This window comes from Amblyraja radiata, chromosome 10, assembly GCF_010909765.2.
Source record: "Amblyraja radiata isolate CabotCenter1 chromosome 10, sAmbRad1.1.pri, whole genome shotgun sequence".
Lineage (NCBI taxonomy): Eukaryota > Metazoa > Chordata > Chondrichthyes > Rajiformes > Rajidae > Amblyraja > Amblyraja radiata.
In genome coordinates, this window is record NC_045965.1 from 31,110,350 (window position 1) to 31,131,695 (window position 21,346).

The 21,346-nt window shown below is 43.3% G+C and overlaps 1 protein-coding gene across 2 annotated transcripts in view; it reads right to left on the minus strand.

Annotated features, from left to right (window-relative positions):
• Window positions 1-357: 357 nt before the first annotated feature.
• lrrc40 (leucine rich repeat containing 40) overlaps window positions 358-21,346 on the minus strand; it is a 54,174-nt gene continuing 33,185 nt past the window's right edge. For both annotated transcript variants that reach the window (XM_033028485.1, XM_033028484.1), the window contains exons 12-15: window positions 13,785-13,895; window positions 9,453-9,530; window positions 3,460-3,645; window positions 358-1,085 (exon numbers count right to left, since the gene is read on the minus strand). In XM_033028485.1, coding sequence (XP_032884376.1) covers window positions 980-1,085; window positions 3,460-3,645; window positions 9,453-9,530; window positions 13,785-13,895 — 481 coding nt within the window. In that variant the 3' untranslated portion in view covers window positions 358-979. The remainder of the gene's footprint in view (window positions 1,086-3,459; window positions 3,646-9,452; window positions 9,531-13,784; window positions 13,896-21,346) is intronic.

A 21,346-nucleotide genomic window follows, 5' to 3' on the forward strand; every position in this document is an offset into this window, starting at 1 on the left:
TTGAATAATTTGATCGCACTAACTTCAATTTCAAAACCCACACAAATATGCAAAAAGTAGTAATTCCAACTCTAACAAAAAGATTAAAAGTTAATAAAATTATTTATAATATTAAATGGATTGGAATGTATCTGTTAAATTATGAATCAAGCAACAGCTATAATTTTGTCTTGCTAAAACATTGAGCAAATTTAGCAGTTGACAAAAAATATAATTATCATGAGATTATTTTCCCACATGTAATGTTTCAAAAGTCTGTACAGCTGACATATTTGATATGAGTTTCAAATTTCCAAGTAGCAAAACAGATGATTATTGCTAGATTTCACTGCCAATCAAGATCTTTTTTTTAAACAGCACTTTCAAATTAATCTGATCAACTTCGTCAATGGAACATTTTCAACTCAGTTGATGAATTTCACAACCACCAGCAAGGTACAAATCATTCTGTTCCAAAGTTTGTGAAATTCATCATCATGAGTAAAGCAACCCAATAATAGGAAGGCAAGACATCAAAAATGTATATTTCAGATGTGAATAACATGTGAATAATAGGCTTACTGCTTTGTAAAAGGAAGGGAGTATTTGTGGAAATGTTGAAGAAATATGGACGGGGCGTGAAAGATGAGGGAGAATGGAGAGAGGAGAATGTTATTAACTTTGAATAGTAAAATCTATCCTACTGCATTCTTTTTTATACAAATTCCCCCCCAAAAAATCTGAGCAAATTAAAATTCAAAAATGTTCAAAGAATATGTACTAAACACAATATGCATATAGACTGAAATGATAATGTAATCAGTAGCATTCAAAACAAGCAGAGCATAACAAAACATCTTATTCAAATTTTGAGACCTACAGAAACAGAAGTAATCAAGAAAATACTCACAAAATAAACAAACCTTCTCACCAGAACCCACAAATTTTATTCACATTAATCTATTAAAAAAAAAAAAATCTTATTCTCAAAGGCACACGTTTATGTAGGAATGCGGCTCCTCAGATATTCCAGCACTGCCGTTGTTCCTCTGGCTAAAATAGCTGGCCTTAAATTACGAAATGGATTCCCTTCAAGTAAGAGAGATCTACAAAACATAAGGTGGCACATTTGTTGAATGCTAAAGATAGTGTTATATAGTCATGTGGTTATTATTCAACATAGAAATCACAATTTCTGGGAAGATGGAAAAGTATACAAGGAAATACAAATTAAAACTTAACTGAATATGCAAAAGAAGAGAACATGGAACTATCATTTAAGATTTAAGGTCCTGTCCCACGATGCAAATTTACCCAAGAGCCGAATTTAAAAAAAAATCAAACTCCTGGTAGTCTATGAACTCCTACGACCTTCCACAAGTATGTCTACGTATTCCGTTGACTTCTCATTCTCCGGTCTCCTACGTTCCTCTCCGAGGTACTCTTGAACCAACGACGAGCAGCCACGAGTGGAAAATTGATCACATGATTCCCCCTCCACTTTAAGGGGAATGTTTTGCTCCCCCTATCCTCCATCCCTTTGGCCCCCAAGATAGATGATCGCAGCGGAGAGAGAGAGAGAGAGAGAGAGAGCAACATGCCTTTCCAAATCAACAATTTGTTCCACGCTTGCGTTGCTCGCTGCCGTCCCCAGCCCGGTTACATTCACACTTGTAAACCACACACCGCCGGGGACAAGGGGAGAATTTTTTTAGATTCCGCAGTAGGAACAGAAAGAGAGAGAGAGAAAGCTGGAGTTACTCAGCGGGTGAGTCAAGCAGCCTGAGACAAGGAATAGGTGACGTGTCTGGTCGAGATCCTTCTTCAGACTGAGAGTCAGGGGAGAGGGAAACTATAAAGATACAGAGATCCAGAGATGCTGCCTGACCCGCTGAGTTACTCCAGCTTTTTTTATGTCGATCTTCGGTTTAAACTCGGCGCCTGCAGTTCCTTCCTACACGAGAGAGAGAGAGAGAGAGAGAGAGAGCGCAAGCTGGAGTTACTCAGCGGGTGAGTCAGGCAGCATCTCTGGAGAGAAGGAATAGAGAGAGAGAGAGAGAGAAGAGATAAATGGAGATAGTGGGAGACAGAGGAAGAAAGAATGAGAGAGAGAGAACGAGAGAGTGAAAGATAAATAGAGAAAGACAAAAATAGGGAGAGAGAAAGAGAAATAGAGAGTGCGAGAGAGACTGGGGAGAGGGGGGGGGGAGATAGAGATAGAGATAGAGAGAAAGAGATAGAGAGAGATGAGAGAGATAGAGAGAGATAGAGAGAGAAAGAAAGGGGGGTGAGAGAGAGAGAGAAAGGGATATTGATAGATAGAGTATATATATTTTTTCCTCGTGGACATTTATCAGTGTTGAAAAAACTTCACGAGTTACCGGGTTTCCCCGAGTACCTGCCGTTAGCATTACGAGCCACTACGAGACATCCACGAACTCCTACGGACCCGCTACGGACATTCTACGACTTCAAATCAGGGGAAAACTCGGGAGAACTCGTGAATGACCTCGTACAGTGGGACAGGGGCTTAACTCAACAGCTGGGTGAGACATAGTAGCTTAGCAATCTCAATCATTCTTTATTTCACATTCTGGTGCAGAATAGCTTGGGTCACTACTGCCAACTAAAGGAAAGTCAAAGGCACACAATAACATGGTTATGGTCCATCAAAATGTGATCTTCAAATGATTATTGATTGAAGTTGCTGAGTACATTAATAGCATATTCATAATTCAAACAATCTCAGTGACAGTATGTTCTTAAACTAATCATTCATGCTTTACTTTAGCCAAATAAACTGAAGATGTATGAGTACACAAATATTAAAAAATGTTTACATAATATCCATATTTAATTTCTAAATTACAAAACATGTCCTTTTATATGTAAATCTATATAATTAACCATACAGACACAGGAGATTGCAGATGCTGGAATCTTGCAAAAGCAATACCATACCTTCAAAAAGATGAGGAGGAATTTCTTTAGTCAGAGGGTGGAGGCCAAGTCATTGGGTATATTTAAGGTGCAGATTGACTGATTCTTGATTAGTAAGAGTGTCAGGGGTTATGGGGAGAAGGCAGAAGAATGGGGTTGCGAGGGAATCAGCCTTAATTGAATGATGGAGTAGACTTGATGAGCCGAATGGTTTAATTCTGCTCCTATAATAACCTGCTGGAGGAACAGGTCAGGCAACATCAGTGGATGGAAATGGAGAATCAATGTTTCATGTCAAGATCCTTCCTCTGGATTGAAAACTGATGAAGATAGCCAATCTAAAGAGGAGGGGCAAGAGCTGGCTCATGGCCTGTGCATCCGGTGAGGTGAGGTGGGATGGACTGGTGGATTCAGGTAGGGAAGAGGGGGGGTACAACAGAGGGAGGGATGTGATTGGTGGAGGTCACCAGGTCTGAGGAAGATGAACAATGGGACCAAATATACAAGGTGTGAAGAAAATTAATAATTACAAGTCTTCACCTTAGGTTTATGCAATTTCCCAGCTCTGGCGGTACATGCATTAGGTCATTGTTCTGCATATCCAGTGTAGTTAGTCTGTTAAGTTGCATCAACTGGACAGAATCAATTGCTCCAACCTGATTGTTACTAAGAAGAATAGTTTCCAGTGCTGGAATATGGTATAAGGCATCAGGGAATTCTTTAAATCTGAGGGCAGCAAATGAAGTGTGGTTAATAAGACATTAAAAAAAATCCAGCAAGTTATTGATAAATGCAAATTATTATCCGATAATCCATCATTGACACAAAAATAAATGGGTCATTATAATTGCGTAGAATTGGGCCTCTGTAATTAATCCACAATTTTTTTCCGAGGCCATTCTATGAATATCTGCTCATGATTTAAGCTTTGTGTATGGAATTTATAAATGTTTTTAATAAAAGGTTTAACTAAAGAGCCCATGAACGCAAAGCTAGAACACACCAATAATTCCTTTAATGATCACAAAAATACATCCATTGATACAGTATTTTTCCATCTTTGTTTACCACCTACTGCAAATGGTTAAGCAGGTAGCAAAATAATAACATAATATTGTTGGTATCTGCATCCTGTTAACATTGCTTGATGGATGTGGAATAATAATAAAAAAAGAAAATGAACCAGATGAAGAAAGCTGACAGATTTCACTTACAAGGAGTAACATAGTCTGAACTCATGAAATTCAACATCATTTGTCCAAATAATGTGGATGGAATTGACATTTTGTCAAAAGTGTTCATCTTTAAATGTTAATCTACTCCACTTTCTACACACCTGGACCAGCTGTTCTGTTTTCATTCATTCACACACCATGCCATGAAATTTTCCTCAATAAATTCCCTGTCATTGTCTTTGTTCCTTTCAAATCCACCATTTAAACTATATTTTGACTAAGCTTTTGGTCATGAGCAATACAGCATGGAAACAAGCTCTTCGGCCCATGCCGAGCAAGTTGCCTAACCAACCAAGACCCACTTGTCTGCATCCGGACCATATTCCTCCAATTCTGCACTTCCTATGGCAGCTCATTCCACATACCCATCACCCTCTGTGTGAAAATGTTGCTCCTCAGGTTTCGATAATTTTTTTTCTCCTCTCACCTTGAACCTATGCCCTCTTGTTCTAAACTCCCCGACCCCGGGGAAAAGACTGTGGTGATTCACATTACCTCTCACTATTACATACACCTCTGCCATTCCTCAGCCTCCTACACCCAGGGAAAAAAGTCTATCCAGTCTTTCCTAAAAATTCAATACCAGCACTTTGCGTCCTTTTTGAACAAGCATCTGCAATTCCTGGTTTCTACAGTTTGACTGCATCACTGCAAAATCTCATCAGTCTGAAGAAGGGTCCTGACCCAAAGCATCACCTATCCACGTTCTCCAGGGATGCTGCCTGAACCGCTGATTTACACCAGTACTGTGTGTCCGCATATATCACCCTTGCTCTTCCATCGTCAAGCCAGTTTTGCACTGGCTGGCTTGTCATGGTTCCCATGTGATCTAACCTTCCATATCAGTCTACTATCAGTCTACCTAGTCAAATCCATATAAATAACATCTACTGCACTGCTCTCCATAACCTTCTTGGTCACCTCTTCAAAAACTCAATCAAATTTATGAGAAAATAATTCCCATGCACTAAGCCGTACTGACTATCCCTAATCAGTCCATGCCTTTTCAAATACTAGTTGATCCCGTCTCTCTGATGATCTGACCTGCTCTGCCCTTCAATAACTTATCCACCACTGATGTTAGGCTCACTGCTCCGTAGTTCCCAGGCTTTTCTTTGCAGCCTTTCTTAAATAGAGGCATAACAATAACCAGCCTCGGCCTTCCAGTACCTCAACCAAGACTGCTAATACAAATACCTCTGCCAGGGGGTCCTGCAATTTCTTCACTAGCTTCTCACAATGACCTTGGATAAACTTGATCAGTTTGTGGGGTTTTATTCATGTCCGGCAACAGACCAATACAATTCTTACTGCAGCTTTACAGGCACATTGATGCAAAACGCAGAAATATACAATAAATATAATAAATTAATAATCTGTAATATTAGGTAACCAGACCATAATATACCAAACCAAAGTCTGTAGTGCAACCAAAACAAAATCCACAGTTGCTGAAGTAGTGGTTAGTGTAATGCAGTGTTCAAGAGCCTTACGGTAGCTGGAAGAAGCTGATTTTGAAGCATGGTTTTCAGGATGCTGTATGGTATACCTGGATGCTGTATGGTATCAATGCTTGATGTTGTGACCATTGCAGAAACGTGGTTGGGAGAGGGCATCTCAATGTTCCGATGTTTCTGAAGTGATTGTGAGGGAGGCAGAAGAGTTGGAGGAGGCGATTTACTAATCACGGCAGCACTCCAGGAGGTCATACTGGAGGGTTCGCCCACAGAGGAGATATGGATAGAGCTTAGAATTAAGAAAGGAGCCAGCATACTAAAGGGATAGCACTATAGTCCCCCAATAGCAAGCGGGAGAAAGAGGAGCAGATATATATACACATTACCAAAGTAACAGGGTTGTCTAAGTGGGAGACTTTAATTTCCCCAATATTGACTAGAACATGCTCAGACAGGCTTAGACAAAGCATAATTTGTAAAGTGTATCTAAGAGGATTTCTTAGAAACAGTATGTGGAAAGTCCAACCTGAGAAAGGAACATACTGAACCTTGTGTTAGGAAATGAGCCAGGCCAGGTGACTGGTCTTACAGTGGAAGAGCATTTTGGGGATAGTGATCACAACTCCACAGTTTTAAGAAAGTTTTGAATAGGGAGAAGGTTGGACTTTGCGGAAAGGTATAAAATTGGTGCAAGGCAAACTACGTTATTGGGCAGGAGTTCTGGAGGGTTCACTGGGAACAGTTATTATTGGGCAAGTCTTTATCTGACTCGCGACTGTGGCTATAAATGGCAATTGATCAAGTTCAGAACCAGCAATGTTCTAGTAAGGAGAGGGAACAGGATGACAAAGTAAGGACACGGATGACCAAAGAGGTTGTAAATTTGGTCAAAAAGAAATGCATGCAAGGTTTAATAGGATAGGATCAGACAGGGCCTTTGAGGAATATAAAGAAAGGAGGAATGAACCTCAGTGGGCGATTAGAATAGACAAAAAGAGACACAAAATGGCATTGGCGGGAGGGAATTTGTGCTTGGAGTCTGCGGATATAGGCGAGCTACTAAACAAGCATCTGTTTTCACCAAGGTGAAGGACAGGGAGAACAGCGTGATCAATGTGGAGAATTCTAATATGCAAGGACAGTTTGAGATTAAGAAGGCGGAGGTGTTGGGGCTCTTGAAGAGCATTAAAGGGCCTGTCCCACTTGGACGACCTAATCCACGAGTTTAGAAGACCTTAGACGTGTTGAAAAAAAGGTCAAGGTCGTGTTGACTCGCCAAAGTAAAATACCTCCTACGACCCCCCTCGACCTCAATCTTCCATACCTAAGACCAACTACGACTAGCTACAAGTGGAAAATGATCACATGATAAAATGATGTCATGTTTTGCTTTTTTTTGCTCGGGCCAGTGCCCGGCCTATGACTACCATCAGGACCTACTATGACCTGCCTACGACCTACCTACGAGTAAAAAGTGTCAATTTTATCCATGCCGACTTTTTTTTACTCGTGGACATTTTCTTATCAGGCTGGAAAAAATGCCGTGACCCATTGGAGGCCACGATTACGCGGAGACCACTCACGAGCATGAAGAAGAGTTATGAAGACCTCCTACGACCTCGTGGCAACCATGCTGCGAGTATGAGTCAAGGGCAAACTCGGCAGAGGTTGCCAATTAGGTCGTGAAAGTGGGACGGGGGCTTAACATGGTTAAATCTGCAGACCTGATGGGATCTATCAAGGTTATTGAGAGAGGCAAAAGAGATTGCAGGAACCTTGATTTAGATCTTCGCATATTCTCTAGCTACAGGCAAGGTTCCGGAGGACTGGAGAATAGCTAATGTTGTTCCTTTATTTAAGGAGGAAAGTAGGGAGAATCCATGGAATTATTGGCTAGTGAGCCTCACTTAAGTGATAGGGAAGCTACTGGGAGACGTTTCTTAGGGATTGGATTAATTCCCATTTTTGTTTAGGTGACGAAGGTGATCAATGAGGGTAGAGCAGTGGATATTGTCTACATGGATTCTAGTAAGGCATTTTGTTGCCAAAAGATTAAGATGCACAAGATGAACAGGGACTTATTCATATGGATTCAGAACTGGCTTACTGATAGAAGACAGAGGGTTGTGATCGGACATTATTCAGGCTGCCGGTTTGTGACAGGTGAAGTTCCACAGGGATCTGTGCTGGGACCTCAGTTGTTTGTGATATATATAAATGACTTGGACATAAACGTAGATGGGTCGGTTAGTAAATTTGCAGATGACACCAAGGTTACTCAGTTTGCGGATTATGAGGAAGGTTGTCAAAGTATGGATTGGGATGTAGATCGACTACGCGAATAGGCGGAGAAATGGCAGATGGATCTTAATCCAATCAAGCCTGAGGTGTTGCATTTTGGGAGTTCAAATGCAATTGCATGCAGCTCAGGTCGCCCCATTACAGGAAAGATGTGGAGGCTTTGGAAAGGGTGTAGAAGATTTGGATTATTTTCTCTGGAATGACTGAGGTTGCAGGGAGTCCTGATAGAAGCAAATAGAATTATGAGAGGCATAGATAGAATAGAACTTTTTCCCAGGATAGAAAAATCAAATACTAAAGGGCTTAGCTTTACAGTGGGAGAGGCAAAGTTTAAATAGATATGTGGGGCGTTTTATTTTAGCAGTGCCTGGAACGAGCTGCCAGAGGTGGTGATTGAGGCAGATACAACATGCAGGAGACTTTTGGATAGGAATATGGATATGCAGGGAATGGAGGGACATGGATTACATGCGGGCAGATAAGAGTTGGTCTTGGCATCATGTTCGGCACAGACATTGTGGACCGAAGGGTCTGTTCTTGTGCTGTACTGTTCAATGTTCAATATCCTCCATTCCCTCCAAAGCGTAACTCTGTCCACCGTAACCCGTGGCAGCACGCTCCAGGTACCTACCCATCTCTGTAAAAAAATAAAACTGACCTTGCGCATCTCCTTTAGGCTTTGCCAATCCCACATTCAGCTATGCCCTCCAGTCTTTGACATTACCACCCTGGGGAAATGATTTTGACCGTTTACTTTACCTACACCTTTCACAATTTTATGCAGCACCATCAGATCTCCCCTCAATCTCCGGTGTTCCAGAGAAAACAATCAAAGTCAGTCAAATCTCTCCCTCTCCAAAGCCTCCATATCCTTCCTGTAATAAGTGATCAGAACTGCAAATAATACTCCAAATGCAGCCTAATCAAAGTCTTATAGAGCTGCATCATTACTTCATGACTCTTATTCTCAATGAGCCCAACACTAATCTCTGAGGCACTCCACTAGTCACAGGCCTGTTTACCTTGTTGCACTTTTTCTTATCTACATTTTCTCTGCAGCTGGAAACACTATATTCTGCACTTTTCTGCTTCTGCATTCTTTTCTTTTTGCACTACCCGTTGTATGGTTTTAATTGTTAACAGATACAGATATTTTTTTGTTATTTTTTACCAAGATAACAAAGTTTTTCCACTGTTTCTCAGTATGTGTGACACTAATAAACCAATATATTCACCTGCCCCCAAAGTCGTCTTCATGTGTGAAGTAACTTGGGCCTTTCATGACATACAAGTATGTTGCTGCTTCATCTGTGTGTGGACTAAATAAATGATGTAGGTTTTGAATGCAAGAATACTGTTCTGAATGAAGATGTTCTGTTCATACTGGTTTTCTCAGCAGAACAGATAGAAGCTACTTTGAATGTTATATGCAGATGGAAATAAATTCACACCAGTCCTAAAAAACGCAAGATAATATCTATAATCTGTCATCTAAAGAACAAAGTTTGAATACTACATTAACCCCAAATAAAATACTGACCTGTTAACTGAGAGGATTACAGTTTGTAATCGTTGCAGTCTTTTCATTTCCATAGGCAGTGAAGTCAAAAGGTTATTTCTTAGAATAAAGGAAATAATAATGATAAGGTAATGTCAGAAAGTTATCATATGTGCAGAAGTACAAGTTTCATTTGTACCGACCACCTACACACCTTACTGACCAAATCTTCATCATCCTCCCGCAAGTCCCACCAATCATGTTATCTTTTAAAACTATAAGACTCTTTTAGTAACAAGTTATAAAAGTACAACTGAAAAAAGTTTGCTGAGAAACTTAATATAGACTATGTGATCTTAATATAGCTTTTGTGATCACACTGCACTGGTGCTCAGAAGCAACCCCACTGATACAGTAGCATCCAAAAGTATGCAAATAAAGATTGATTTCATTTCCATAGGACGTTCATGGTAAATGGTAGGGAATTGAAGAATGCAGGTGAACAGAGGGATCTGGGAATAACTGCACAGTTCCCTGAAAGTGGAATCTCATGTAGATAGGGTGGTAAAGAAAGCTTTTGGTGTGCTGGCCTTTATAAATCAGAGCATTGAGTATAGAAGTTGGGATGTAATGTTAAAATTGTACAAGGCATTGGTGAGGCCAATTCTGGAGTATGGTGTACAATTTTGGTCGCCTAATTATAGGAAGGATGTCAACAAAATAGAGAGAGTACAGAGGAGATTTACTAGAATGTTGCCTGGGTTTCAGCAACTAAGTTACAGAGAAAGGTTGAACAAGTTAGGGCTTTATTCTTTGGAGCGCAGAAGGTTAAGGGGGGACTTGATAGAGGTCTTTAAAATGATGAGAGGGATAGACAGAGTTGACGTGGATAAGCTTTTCCCACTGAGAGTAGGGAAGATTCAAACAAGGGGACATGACTTGAGAATTAAGGGACAGAGGTTTAGGGATAACATGAGTGGGAACTTCTTTACTCAGAGAGTGGTGGCTGTGTGGAATGAGCTTCCAGTGAAGGTGGTGGAGGCAGGTTCGTTTTTATCATTTAAAAATAAATTGGATAGTTATATGGACGGGACAGGAATGGAGGGTTATGGTCTGAGTGCAGGTATATGGGACTAGGGGAGAATACGTGTTCGGCACGGACTAGAAGGGTCGAGATGGCATGTTTCCGTGCTGTAATTGTTATATGGTTATAGCAACCATTTATGCATACTTGACCAGCTGACGGCATACGATATGGTACGATGGACCTTTAATGATCCCAGGAGGGAAATTGATCTGCCAACAGTCATAAATGCACAAAATACATGAAACATGAAATTAAAGTGACATGGAAAGAATTGGAGATGTGCAAAGGTTGGGGGGGGGGGGGGGGGGGGGGGGGGGGGGGGGGAGGAGTCGGGAGGGGGGGGAAAAAAGGAGTCAGTCTCAATCTACCCCTCCAAGACTACCTCCCACGAATCCAACCCCGCCCCTAGGACAGAGCCAGCCTTCCTGATGAGTTTGTTAATCCTATTGGTGTCCGTGGCCATAGCCCTGCTACCCCAACACACAGCAGCAAATAAGATGCCACTGGCTACCACCGATTGGTAGAACATCTGCAGCATCTTACTGCAGACGTTGAAGGAGCGGAGCCTTCTCAAAAAGTACAGCCGGCTCTGTCCCTTCTTGTACAGGGCCTCAGTTTTCCTGGACCCGTCTAGTTTTACTGTCCAGGTACACTCCAAAGTATTTGTACTCCCTGCAGGCACGGAAATCGCTATCAAAATATGGAGGGGACCGGGGACAGGGGGGGACACAATATCTTGGCGGACGCGCGCGCATGCACACACTCACACACACGCGCGAGGCTTCGGAGGCTCAATTCAGCGCAAAATGCAGCTCAACTCTGCCTGTCTCGCCTGGTCATGCCTGGACTGATGACATATTTCTCGTAAATCCAGGCAGGGCTGTAGGTTAACCTGGCGGGACAGGCAGAGTTGAGCTGGGTTTAGCGCTGCTTCTATGCGCTGGCTGTGGGCCTGGGGGCACCGCTTCCGTCTGACTCCCGACGTCTCTGGCCACCCTCGGGCTTGGGGGGGGGGGGGCTCTCGGGTGGGGACGAGGATGGTCCAGTGGCGGTTCGGCAGCGATTGCAGCGCCGGAGAGCCGGGATCAATCCTGGCTGCGGTGCAGGTCTGCCGAGTGTTTTGGCACATCTTCCTCCTCCAATCACTGCGCTCTATCCTCAGTCCCACCACCCCCCCCCCCTTACTTTCGCCTCTGACCGACACCTTCGTCCTCCAATCATCGCACTGAATCATCATGGTCCCGCCCCCATTGCCTGCTGACCGACATCTCTCTCGTCCAGAATCGGCGCCCTCCATCAGCGGTCCCACCCCCACTGTCGCCAAAAGCGGAGATTTCACCGGGTTTTAAAATCCGGATTACAAAAAATGGGTGGGATCAAAACGGGGGGGGGGGGGGTTTGGAAATAGGTCTGTAGTTACTAGGCAAGGTGGGGTCTAGATTCGTTTTTTTCAGGAGGGGCTGGACCACCGCGAGCTTGAAACAGGTTGGAACAGTGCCAGTGGCCAGAGAACTGTTGATGATAGAGAGGATTGTAATCCAAAATAGATTTAAATGCAGTAAAGCCAATGCCTCTCATAATTTTATATACTTTATCAAGTCTACCCTCAACCTCAGGCATTCCAACAAACAATCCAAGTCTATCCAACATCTCCCTGGAGCTGATCCTTCTAATCCAGGCAGCATTCTGGTAAATCTCCTCTGCACCATCTCCAAAGCCTCACATCTTTCCTGTAATGGGGCAACCAGATGTGAACAGTTTTAGGCTCCCCTACCCTGGGAAAAAGACTGTGACCATTATCTTATCTATGCCCTTCATGATATTTTTAAACCTCTATAAGGTCACCTGCTCAGCCTTCCTCACTCAAAGAAAAACGTTGCAGCTTATCCAGTTTCCCTTATAACTGAATCTCTCGCCTGTCCTGGCAATATCCTTGTGAATCTTTACTGCATACTCTCTAGCTTAATCGCTTAATCATATCCTTCCTATAGTAGGGCAACAAGAACTGACCAAAATATTCCAGGTGCAGTCTCACCAACAACCTATACATTTGTCGCCACAATCTGGGATGATGAACTTGTACGCCAAGTTTTCCCTGTTCTACAAAACTCCCGGTGGGCCTGTCTGTGCAAATGTTACCCTGGTCTAACTTCCCAAAATGCATCACTTCACACTTGTCCTTTACCCAGTTGATCTAGATTCTGCTGTAACCTTAGGCAACCTTCTTCAGTCAGCTAAACCACAAAGTTGACATCTGCAAACTTTCGAATCATGTCACCTACATTCTCATCTAAATCATTAATAAACCGGTAGTTCTGCTACAACATGACAGTTGCATTCAAAGATACCTCGTATTTTAGAAAATCATCGTATAAAGACAATTGTGCCAATGGGCGATAGGGCGTTAATGGTTAGAGTGTTTCAGACTTGTAATAACAAGGTTATCCTTCCTGTAGGATTTTTTTTAAATAAAGGTAATTTCAATACCAATAAGTTTATTTTTGTTAATCTAAGCTAAAGATACAAAAGGATGTTGAATACAAGTGTCAGCAGAAGTGATCGCTTGCCATTTTCAATGGCCACCTGTAATTAAAGTAGCAACAGTATTCTTAAGAGACAAATGTATTTCAATACTGTAAGCAAGTTACATGGAAACATTTATTTTTGTCCCCTATCTTGTTTAAAACCAAGACAGTATTGTCCAGCTTGTCAATTTCCAAGGTACTTTTTAAGAGGTAGACACAAAATGCTGGAATAACTCAGCGTCACAGGCAGCATCTCTGGAGAGAAGGAATGGGTAATTTTTAAGCGGTTCTCTAGTTCCTAATCAAAATTATGCTATAACCAATTCAGCCCGTATAATGCAAATAATGTTGCCAAATTCATCACTCGCTTTATATTCAATTCATATTATGGCAACACTTGTTTTGGCAGGACTACTGCAGGGGACCCAGCACAGATTTATGTGCACAGCACTGGTCACAGGCCTCCAATCTGATAAACAAGCATCTGCATCCTTCCCCAAGCTAATTTTTTATCCAACTTGCAAGCACACACTGGATGTTACGAGATCTCACCTGGACCAATCTACCATCAGGACCTTGTCAAAAGTCTTGCTAAAGACCTATTCCTTCATACTCCATGTTGTTTATCACAGGTGGAATTTCCACCTAATTATTAAGCAAAAAAAATTTGAAGGGTCATTTTTTGTAAAAGATGAATGGATCTACGTTGCCCCAGAAGTCACAAATTAGAGCATCACACATGTATGCAAGATCCCAACATACCTAAGATCCAGATGTAGCAGGTGCTCCAGTGTGCAAAGTTCCAAGGAAATTGAACCAAGCTTGTTAAAACCAAGATTTACATCAGTCACTGTGGCCTTCAGTTCTGTAATCCTGCACAAAAAGATAATATTAATATTAGAAACATAGAAACATAGAAATTAGGTGCAGGAGTAGGCCATTCGTCCCTTCGAGCCTGCACCGCCATTCAATATGATCATGGCTGATCATCCAACTCAGTATCCCGTACCTGCCTTCTCTCCATACCCTCTGATCCCCTTAGCCACAAGGGCCACATCTAACTCCCTCTTAATATAGCCAATGAACTGGCCTCGACTACCCTCTGTGGCAGAGAGTTCCAGAGATTCACCACTCTCTGTGTGAAAAAAGTTCTTCTCATCTCGGTTTTAAAGGATTTCCCCCTTATCCTTAAGCTGTGACCCCTTGTCCTGGACTTCCCCAACATCGGGAGCAATCTTCCTGCATCTAGCCTGTCCAACCCCTTAAGAATTTTATAAGTTTCTATAAGATCCCCTCTCAATCTCCTAAATTCTAGAGCGTATAAACCAAGTCTATCCAGTCTTTCTTCATAAGACAGTCCTGACATCCCAGGAATCAGTCTGGTGAACCTTCTCTGCACTCCCTCTATGGCAATAATGTCCTTCCTCAGATTTGGAGACCAAAACTGTACGCAATACTCCAGGTGTGGTCTCACCAAGACCCTGTACAACTGCAGTAGAACCTCCCTGCTCCTATACTCAAATCCTTTTGCTATGAAAGCTAACATACCATTCGCTTTCTTCACTGCCTGCTGCACCTGCATGCCTACTTTCAATGACTGGTGTACCATGACATCCAGGTCTCGCTGCATCTCCCTTTTTCCTAGTCGGCCACCATTTAGATAATAGTCTGCTTTCCTGTTTTTGCCACCAAAATGGATAACCTCACATTTATCCACATTATACTGCATCTGCTTATACAAACATTTGATATTTGATATTTCCATCATGGCAAAAAGATTCCAACTGTCTACCTCTAATAATTTTATATACTTCTATCAGGTCTCCCCTCAACCTCTGGCATTCGAAAGAAGACAATCCAAGTCTGTCCAACCTCTCCTTGTAGTTAATACCCTCTAATCCAGTCATCATTCTGGTAAACCTTCTCTGCACCTTTTTCAAAGCCTGTACATCCTTCTTGTATTGTGGCAACGAGAATGGCACACACAACTTCAACATGTACAGCCCTGAGGAAACTTTCCTGAACACATTTGACAAATTCCACCCCGTCTTAGCCCTTAGTCCCATCTACATTGGGAAAGTTAAAATCCCCTACTATGACAAACCTATTAGTCTTGCAGCTTCCTGCAATCTTCCGGTACATTTGTTTTTGAAATCCCATCGACTATTTGGCGGCTATAGGGGCATTTCAAATGTACTATATTGATCAACAAGTGTACTATATATTGATCATCCCCTTTCTATTTCGTAGTTCCACCCATATAGCTCACTGGATGAGCCATCAATGATGTCATCTCACACTACTGTGGTGACGTTCTCCTTAATCAATGAAGCAATACCCCTACCTCTTTTACACCCCCCCCCCCCCCTCCCCCCACACCAGCTCCATCTCACCTGTAGCACCTGTACCATGGAACATTCAGCTGTCGATCCTGTCACTCTTTCGCCAGTTTTCTGTAATGGCTACAATGTCCCAGTCATATATACCTATCAACGCCCTAGTTCATCTCCCTTCCCTGCCAGGCCTCTTGCATTAAAATAATTGCAATTCAATCCAAAAGTCTTCCTCGCTCCCTGCCATGCTCGTGCTTATCCTCCCAACTAAACTTGCTTTCATCACCTTCCATATTGACTTCCAGCCTCTCATCTCCCTTGGTTCTGCATTGGATTCTGCCCCCTTGTCAATCTAGTTTAAACCCACCTGTGAAGCACAACCAAACCTGCGTGCCACGATACTGGTTCCTCTCCATTTCAGGTGTAACTGTCCCTCTTGTATAGGTCACCTTTGCCCCCTGCACCAACTCCTCAGCCACGCACTCATCGGTCTATCTTCCTATTCCTAACCACACCAGCATGTGGCATAAGGAGTAATCCAGAGATCACTACCATACATGTCCTGCTTTTTACCCTTTTCCCGAACCCCCTATATTTACTTTATAGGACCTGATCCCTTTTCTTGGGATGTTTTGTGCCAACGTGCACAATGACTTCTGGGAGCACACCCACCACTTTGAGAATGTTATGCAGCCGCTCGGAGACATACTGAACCCTGGCCCCACGAAGGCAACACACTATTCTGGAATCTCGATTGCTGCCACAGAGTTTCCTGCCTGACCCCCTCCCCCCAACTAATGAGTCTCCTACCACTTTGGCCCTACCTGAGATTTCGCTTCCCCACAGTGCCACAGACCTGACTGCTACTGATGCTCACCCCTGATGGGCCATCCCCCTCAACAGTATCCAAAAGGGTATAACTGCCTTGATTGAATGGCCACAGGGGTCACCTGCACTCTCTGCCTACTCCCTTCCATCATGGTCACCCATCTACTTTCATCTTGTACTCTAGGCGTGCCCACCGCGCTATAACTCCTATCTGTGAAGCTCTCATTCCCTAGGAAGATCCCAAGTCATCCAGCTGCAGCTCCAGTTTCCCAACAAGGTTTGTAAGGAGCTGCATCTAGGCACACTTCCCACAGGTGTAGTCATCAGGGACACCAGCAGTTCCTCTGAATACCCACATCCTACATACACATCCTACAGGAGGAATTATACCTGCCAATTGAAAAGGATAGTAGTTGAATGAAGAGGCTCGTGAAATGGAAGGACTGGGGACTGCTCTACCCAGCAGGTGAAGCAAGAGCAGAGGAACAGGAAATAGATGAGATACAGTCAGCGGCTCTGTCCACTGTAGTGGAGGTAGCTAGGTAGCTCTCGTCAATACTTCAGAATCATCTTTGTGGAGCGTCTTGTGCTCATTCCACACGAGCAAATGCAACAGAGACAGAGGAACTGAGAAAGTAGAATGGAGGCAAGGAGGGAGATGTATAATCAAGGTAGCGAGAGGAGCCTGTGGGCTTTCATTGGATCTTGGTGGCTAGTCTGCACCTGACATGGACACAGAGAGATCCAGATGTATGTTTATGTACCACATAAACAGTTGGGTGTGTTGGTTCAAATAGGACTGAAACAAAGACTGATCCAGAGAAAATGCTCTTTACTCCATGGAAACTATGGACAATAAATATTATAAGTTGAATCAAAAAAAAGAAAAAAGCATGTGGAATGTTTAAGAAGCTGAAATCAGATGAAGCCTTTGGGAAGCATAAAAGCAAGTAATAACAAACAAGAAATTAGAGGGGCTAAAATGTGCCACAAAATTTCCCAGGCAAATGGTGTCGCCGTCACTGACTCTTCCCTGCCCTATCTGGATCTCTCTGTGTCCATCTCAGGTGTAGACTAGCCACCAAGATCCAGTAAAAGCCCACAGGCTCTTATTGCTACCTTATCACCAAGACTCATTATCCCAATACGCCCTCAAACTAGCTCCATCTGCCCATCATCTTTGTCTAGTTCCATCCATCACCTACCACCTCCCTGTCTCATATCTCCCAAGTACTTCTGCACACTGGTATCTTCCCGCTCCATTCTCAGTGCTAATGCCCTAATGCAACTTTTCAACCTGAAAACTATAGACCAGTACGCATAGAACTGAGAACAGTACAGCACAGGGACAAGCCCCACGGCCCACAATGTTTGTGCTGAACATGATGCCTAGCTGATCTAATCTGCCTAAAACATATCCCTCTATTCCCTACACTTCCCTGTGCTCATCTAAATGCTGTGTAAACGCCATAATCGTATCTGCCTCCACCACAAGCCCTGGTGAAACATTCCAGACCCATACCAAAAAAAACTTGCCACGCATATTTCCATTAAAACTTTCCCCATCTCACCTTATAGCTATGCCCTCTAGTGTTGGACATTTCAACCTGGGAAAAAGATTTTGACTGCCTAACCTATCTAAACCTCATAATCTATCTATACATAACTAAAACTCTGATCTTGTGCTCTTCTGGTTTGCGCGGTTTTTCTATTTGCGCAAAAACGGTACGTGATAACGCTACCGAGCTCTCCCCCCACCCCCAGAACCCCCCTCCGCCCACACACCGGCAGGCACGGCCATAGCTGCTGGTACTTCCGGGCCGATCAGAGGCCCGGCTCTGAGGGCGCCGACGGCTGATGCTCCTCAGGGACACGCTAGAAGGGAGAGGAGCGGCAACTTCTAGATCCTGGGGTGGGAGAGTGGGGGAGGAGAGGGGATAGAGGGAGAGGAGGGGAGTAGGGAGGGGAGAGGATTATGGAGGGAGGGAGGGAGTGACTGAGGGTAGGGGAAAGGAGAGGGAGGGAGGAAGAGGGGGAGGGATGAGGGGAAATGAGTCGCGCCTGCGTAGTTGGGGGCTATGGGTGAGTGGTGGAATATTGCACTGTGGAACGGGTTGCGTTGGGGGACCAGGCCTCCAGTGTGACAGGGTAGTCTAGTTTTATATAATTCTATCAAGTCTCCCCTCAACCTCCAATGTTCCAGAGAAAACAATCCAAGTCTATCCAACCTCTCCCTGTAATTGAACCTTTAATCCAGGCAGTATTCTGGTAAACTTCCCCATCTTTCCTGTAATGGAACAACCAGAACTGCTTGCAATACTCCATGAGCAGCCTAACCGAAGTCCTCTGGCACTCCATCACTCCTTCCTAACTCTTATATTCAATACCAGTAGCATTGAAGGTATGCACACCAAATGCATTCTTTTGCACCCTATCTACCTGCGCTGCGCCTTTTAGTGAACTATCCTCTGATCCAAGATCCTCTGCACATCAATGCTGTTAAGGGACTTGCTATTAACTGTAAACTCTCGCCTAACAATCAACCTTCCAAAGTACAACTCTCTTGCACTTGTTCGGGTTAAATTCCATCTGCCATTTCTCTGCCCATTTCTGCAGCTGATCTATATCTTGCTGTATCTTATGACAGCCTTCCTCACTGTAGCTCCCCTAATTTTGGTGTTGTCAGCAAACTTACTTACAGAGACCCATCTATATTACATCTAAAGTAGACACAAAATGCTGGAGTAATTCAGCGGGACAGGCAGTATCTCTGGAGAGAAGGAATGGGTGACTTTTCGGGTCGAGACCCTTCTTCAGACTATATTACATCTAGGTCATTTATATACATTACAAACATCAGAGATCCCAGCACAGATCCCTGTGGAATTCCACTGGTCACAGGTCTCCAGTTAGAATATCTAGCTTCCACCACAACTCTCTGTCTACTATGAATAAGTGAGTTCAGATACGACCATATCATTGTGAATCCCGTACATATACCTCACGCTATCTTGGCAAGGTCACCAGCATAATCAAGGACGAGTCGCACCCTGGTCACTTCCTCTTCTCCCCTCTCCCATTGAACAAAAGGTATAGAAGTATGTAAAAGCACACCTCTAGATTCAGGGACAGATTTTTTCCCAGCTGTTATTATTACCACAAGAGAGCAGTCGTGAACTACTGTGCAGGAAAGAACTGCAGATGCTGGTTTAAATCAAAGGTAGACACAAAATGCTGGAGTAACTCAGCGGGACAGGCAGTATCTCTGGAGAGAAGGAATGGGTGACGTTTCGGGTCGAGACTCTTCTTAGTCCTGAACTACTATCTACCTCATTGGAGACATTGGACTACCTTTGATCAGACATTACTGACTTTATCTTGCACTAAATGTTATTCACATCATTCTCTTTTCATGTTATTCACATCATTCTCATTCACATTTCTGAAGAAGGGTTTCGGCCCGAAACGTCGCCTATTTCCTTCACTCCATAGATGCTGCTGCACCCACTGAGTTTCTCCAGCATTTTTGTGTACCTATTCTCTTTTCATGTATCTGTACACGGTGGAAGGCTCAATTGTAATCATGTATTGTCTTTCCACTGACTCATTAGCACGCTGCAAAAGCTTTTCACTGTATCTCGGTACACATGACAATAAACTAAACTCAAACTCATCCGGCTGACTGCATCCGCAAAGCAACAGCCAAGATACACGACGGTAATAGGAAGAGTCCATGGTTTATGTGGGGATGGGCAATGGAATGGCTGGGATTGATTAGAAACTCCTTGGTTCAAGGATTAATTGTCTTTGTAATCATCATCCTAGTATTGCATGTTCAGTTTCTGCTTCTTAAATGTTGTTTGTGTGAAGATGATGGAACAAAGTATCCCTTTTTCCCCCAAGACACGGGCCCCAAGCATCAAGGAGCCAGAGCCTTTCTGGATTATCTATTTTGTCGAACAAACAGAAGTCACAGCATCCGCAAGGAGTCCAATGGTACCAGAATGGTCTGCCTCGCCCGTCCAGGGACCTTGATGTGGGCCAGCAAAGTGGCCTCGAAAGTCGGCTATGGGAATGGATCTGCCTGCTCCGGCCGGGCTGTAATTTCAGAGACCTGTGTGCTATTTGGGCGCTCACATTTCCTCCCACAATCCAAAGATATACAGGTTTTTAGGTTAATTGGCTTCTGTAAATTGTTCCTAGTGCGGAAGATAGAACTAGTGTACAGGGATCGCTAGTCGGCACGAACATGGTGGGCCAGATAGCCTGTTTCCATGCTGTATCTCCAAACTAAACTAAATCCTAAAGACGTACAGGTTTGTAGGTTAATTGGCTTCTGTAAATTAAATGAAACATAGACATAGAAACATAGAAAATAGGTGCAGGAGTAGGCCATTCGGCCCTTCGAGCCTGCACCGCCATTCAATATGATCATGGCTGATCATCCATCTCAGTATCCTGTACCTGCCTTCTCTCCATATCCCCTGATCCCTTTAGCCACAAGGGCCACATCTAACTCCGTCTTAAATATAGCCAATGAACTGGCCTCAACTACCTTCTGTGGCAGAGAATTCCAGAGATTCACCACCCTCTGTGTGAAAAATGTTTTCCTCATCTCGGTCCTAAAAGATTTCCCCCTTATCCTTAAACTGTGACCCCTTGTTCTGGACTTCCCCAACATCGGGAACAATCTTCCTGCATCTAGCCTGTCCAACCCCTTAAGAATTTTAATGAATGATACCTTATGATCACGTCAAAGTGAAATGTACGGGCGATCGTTTGTTGGCGCAGACCCGGTGAGCTGAAGGGCCTGTTTCCAAGCTGAATCTCTAAACAGCTTGGTTATTGTGTGCAGTTCTGGCACCATACTCTAGGAAGGACACATTTGCACTGGAGAGAATGCAAAGGAGGTTGACTGGATTAGAGGACTTTAGTTATGGAGAGAGCTTAGATGAGCTGGGCTTGTTTTTTCTGGAGCAAAGGAGGCTGAAAGGTAACCTGATTGAGGTATATAAAATTACATAGTAGTAATTACATAGCAGTCAAAGGAGGTGGTGGAATGAGATATAATCACCAGTACAAGAAACATTAAAACAGACACATAATTTAGGCAAGGCATTGAATGATATGGACCAAATTCAGGCCAAAGGGATGATGAATGCT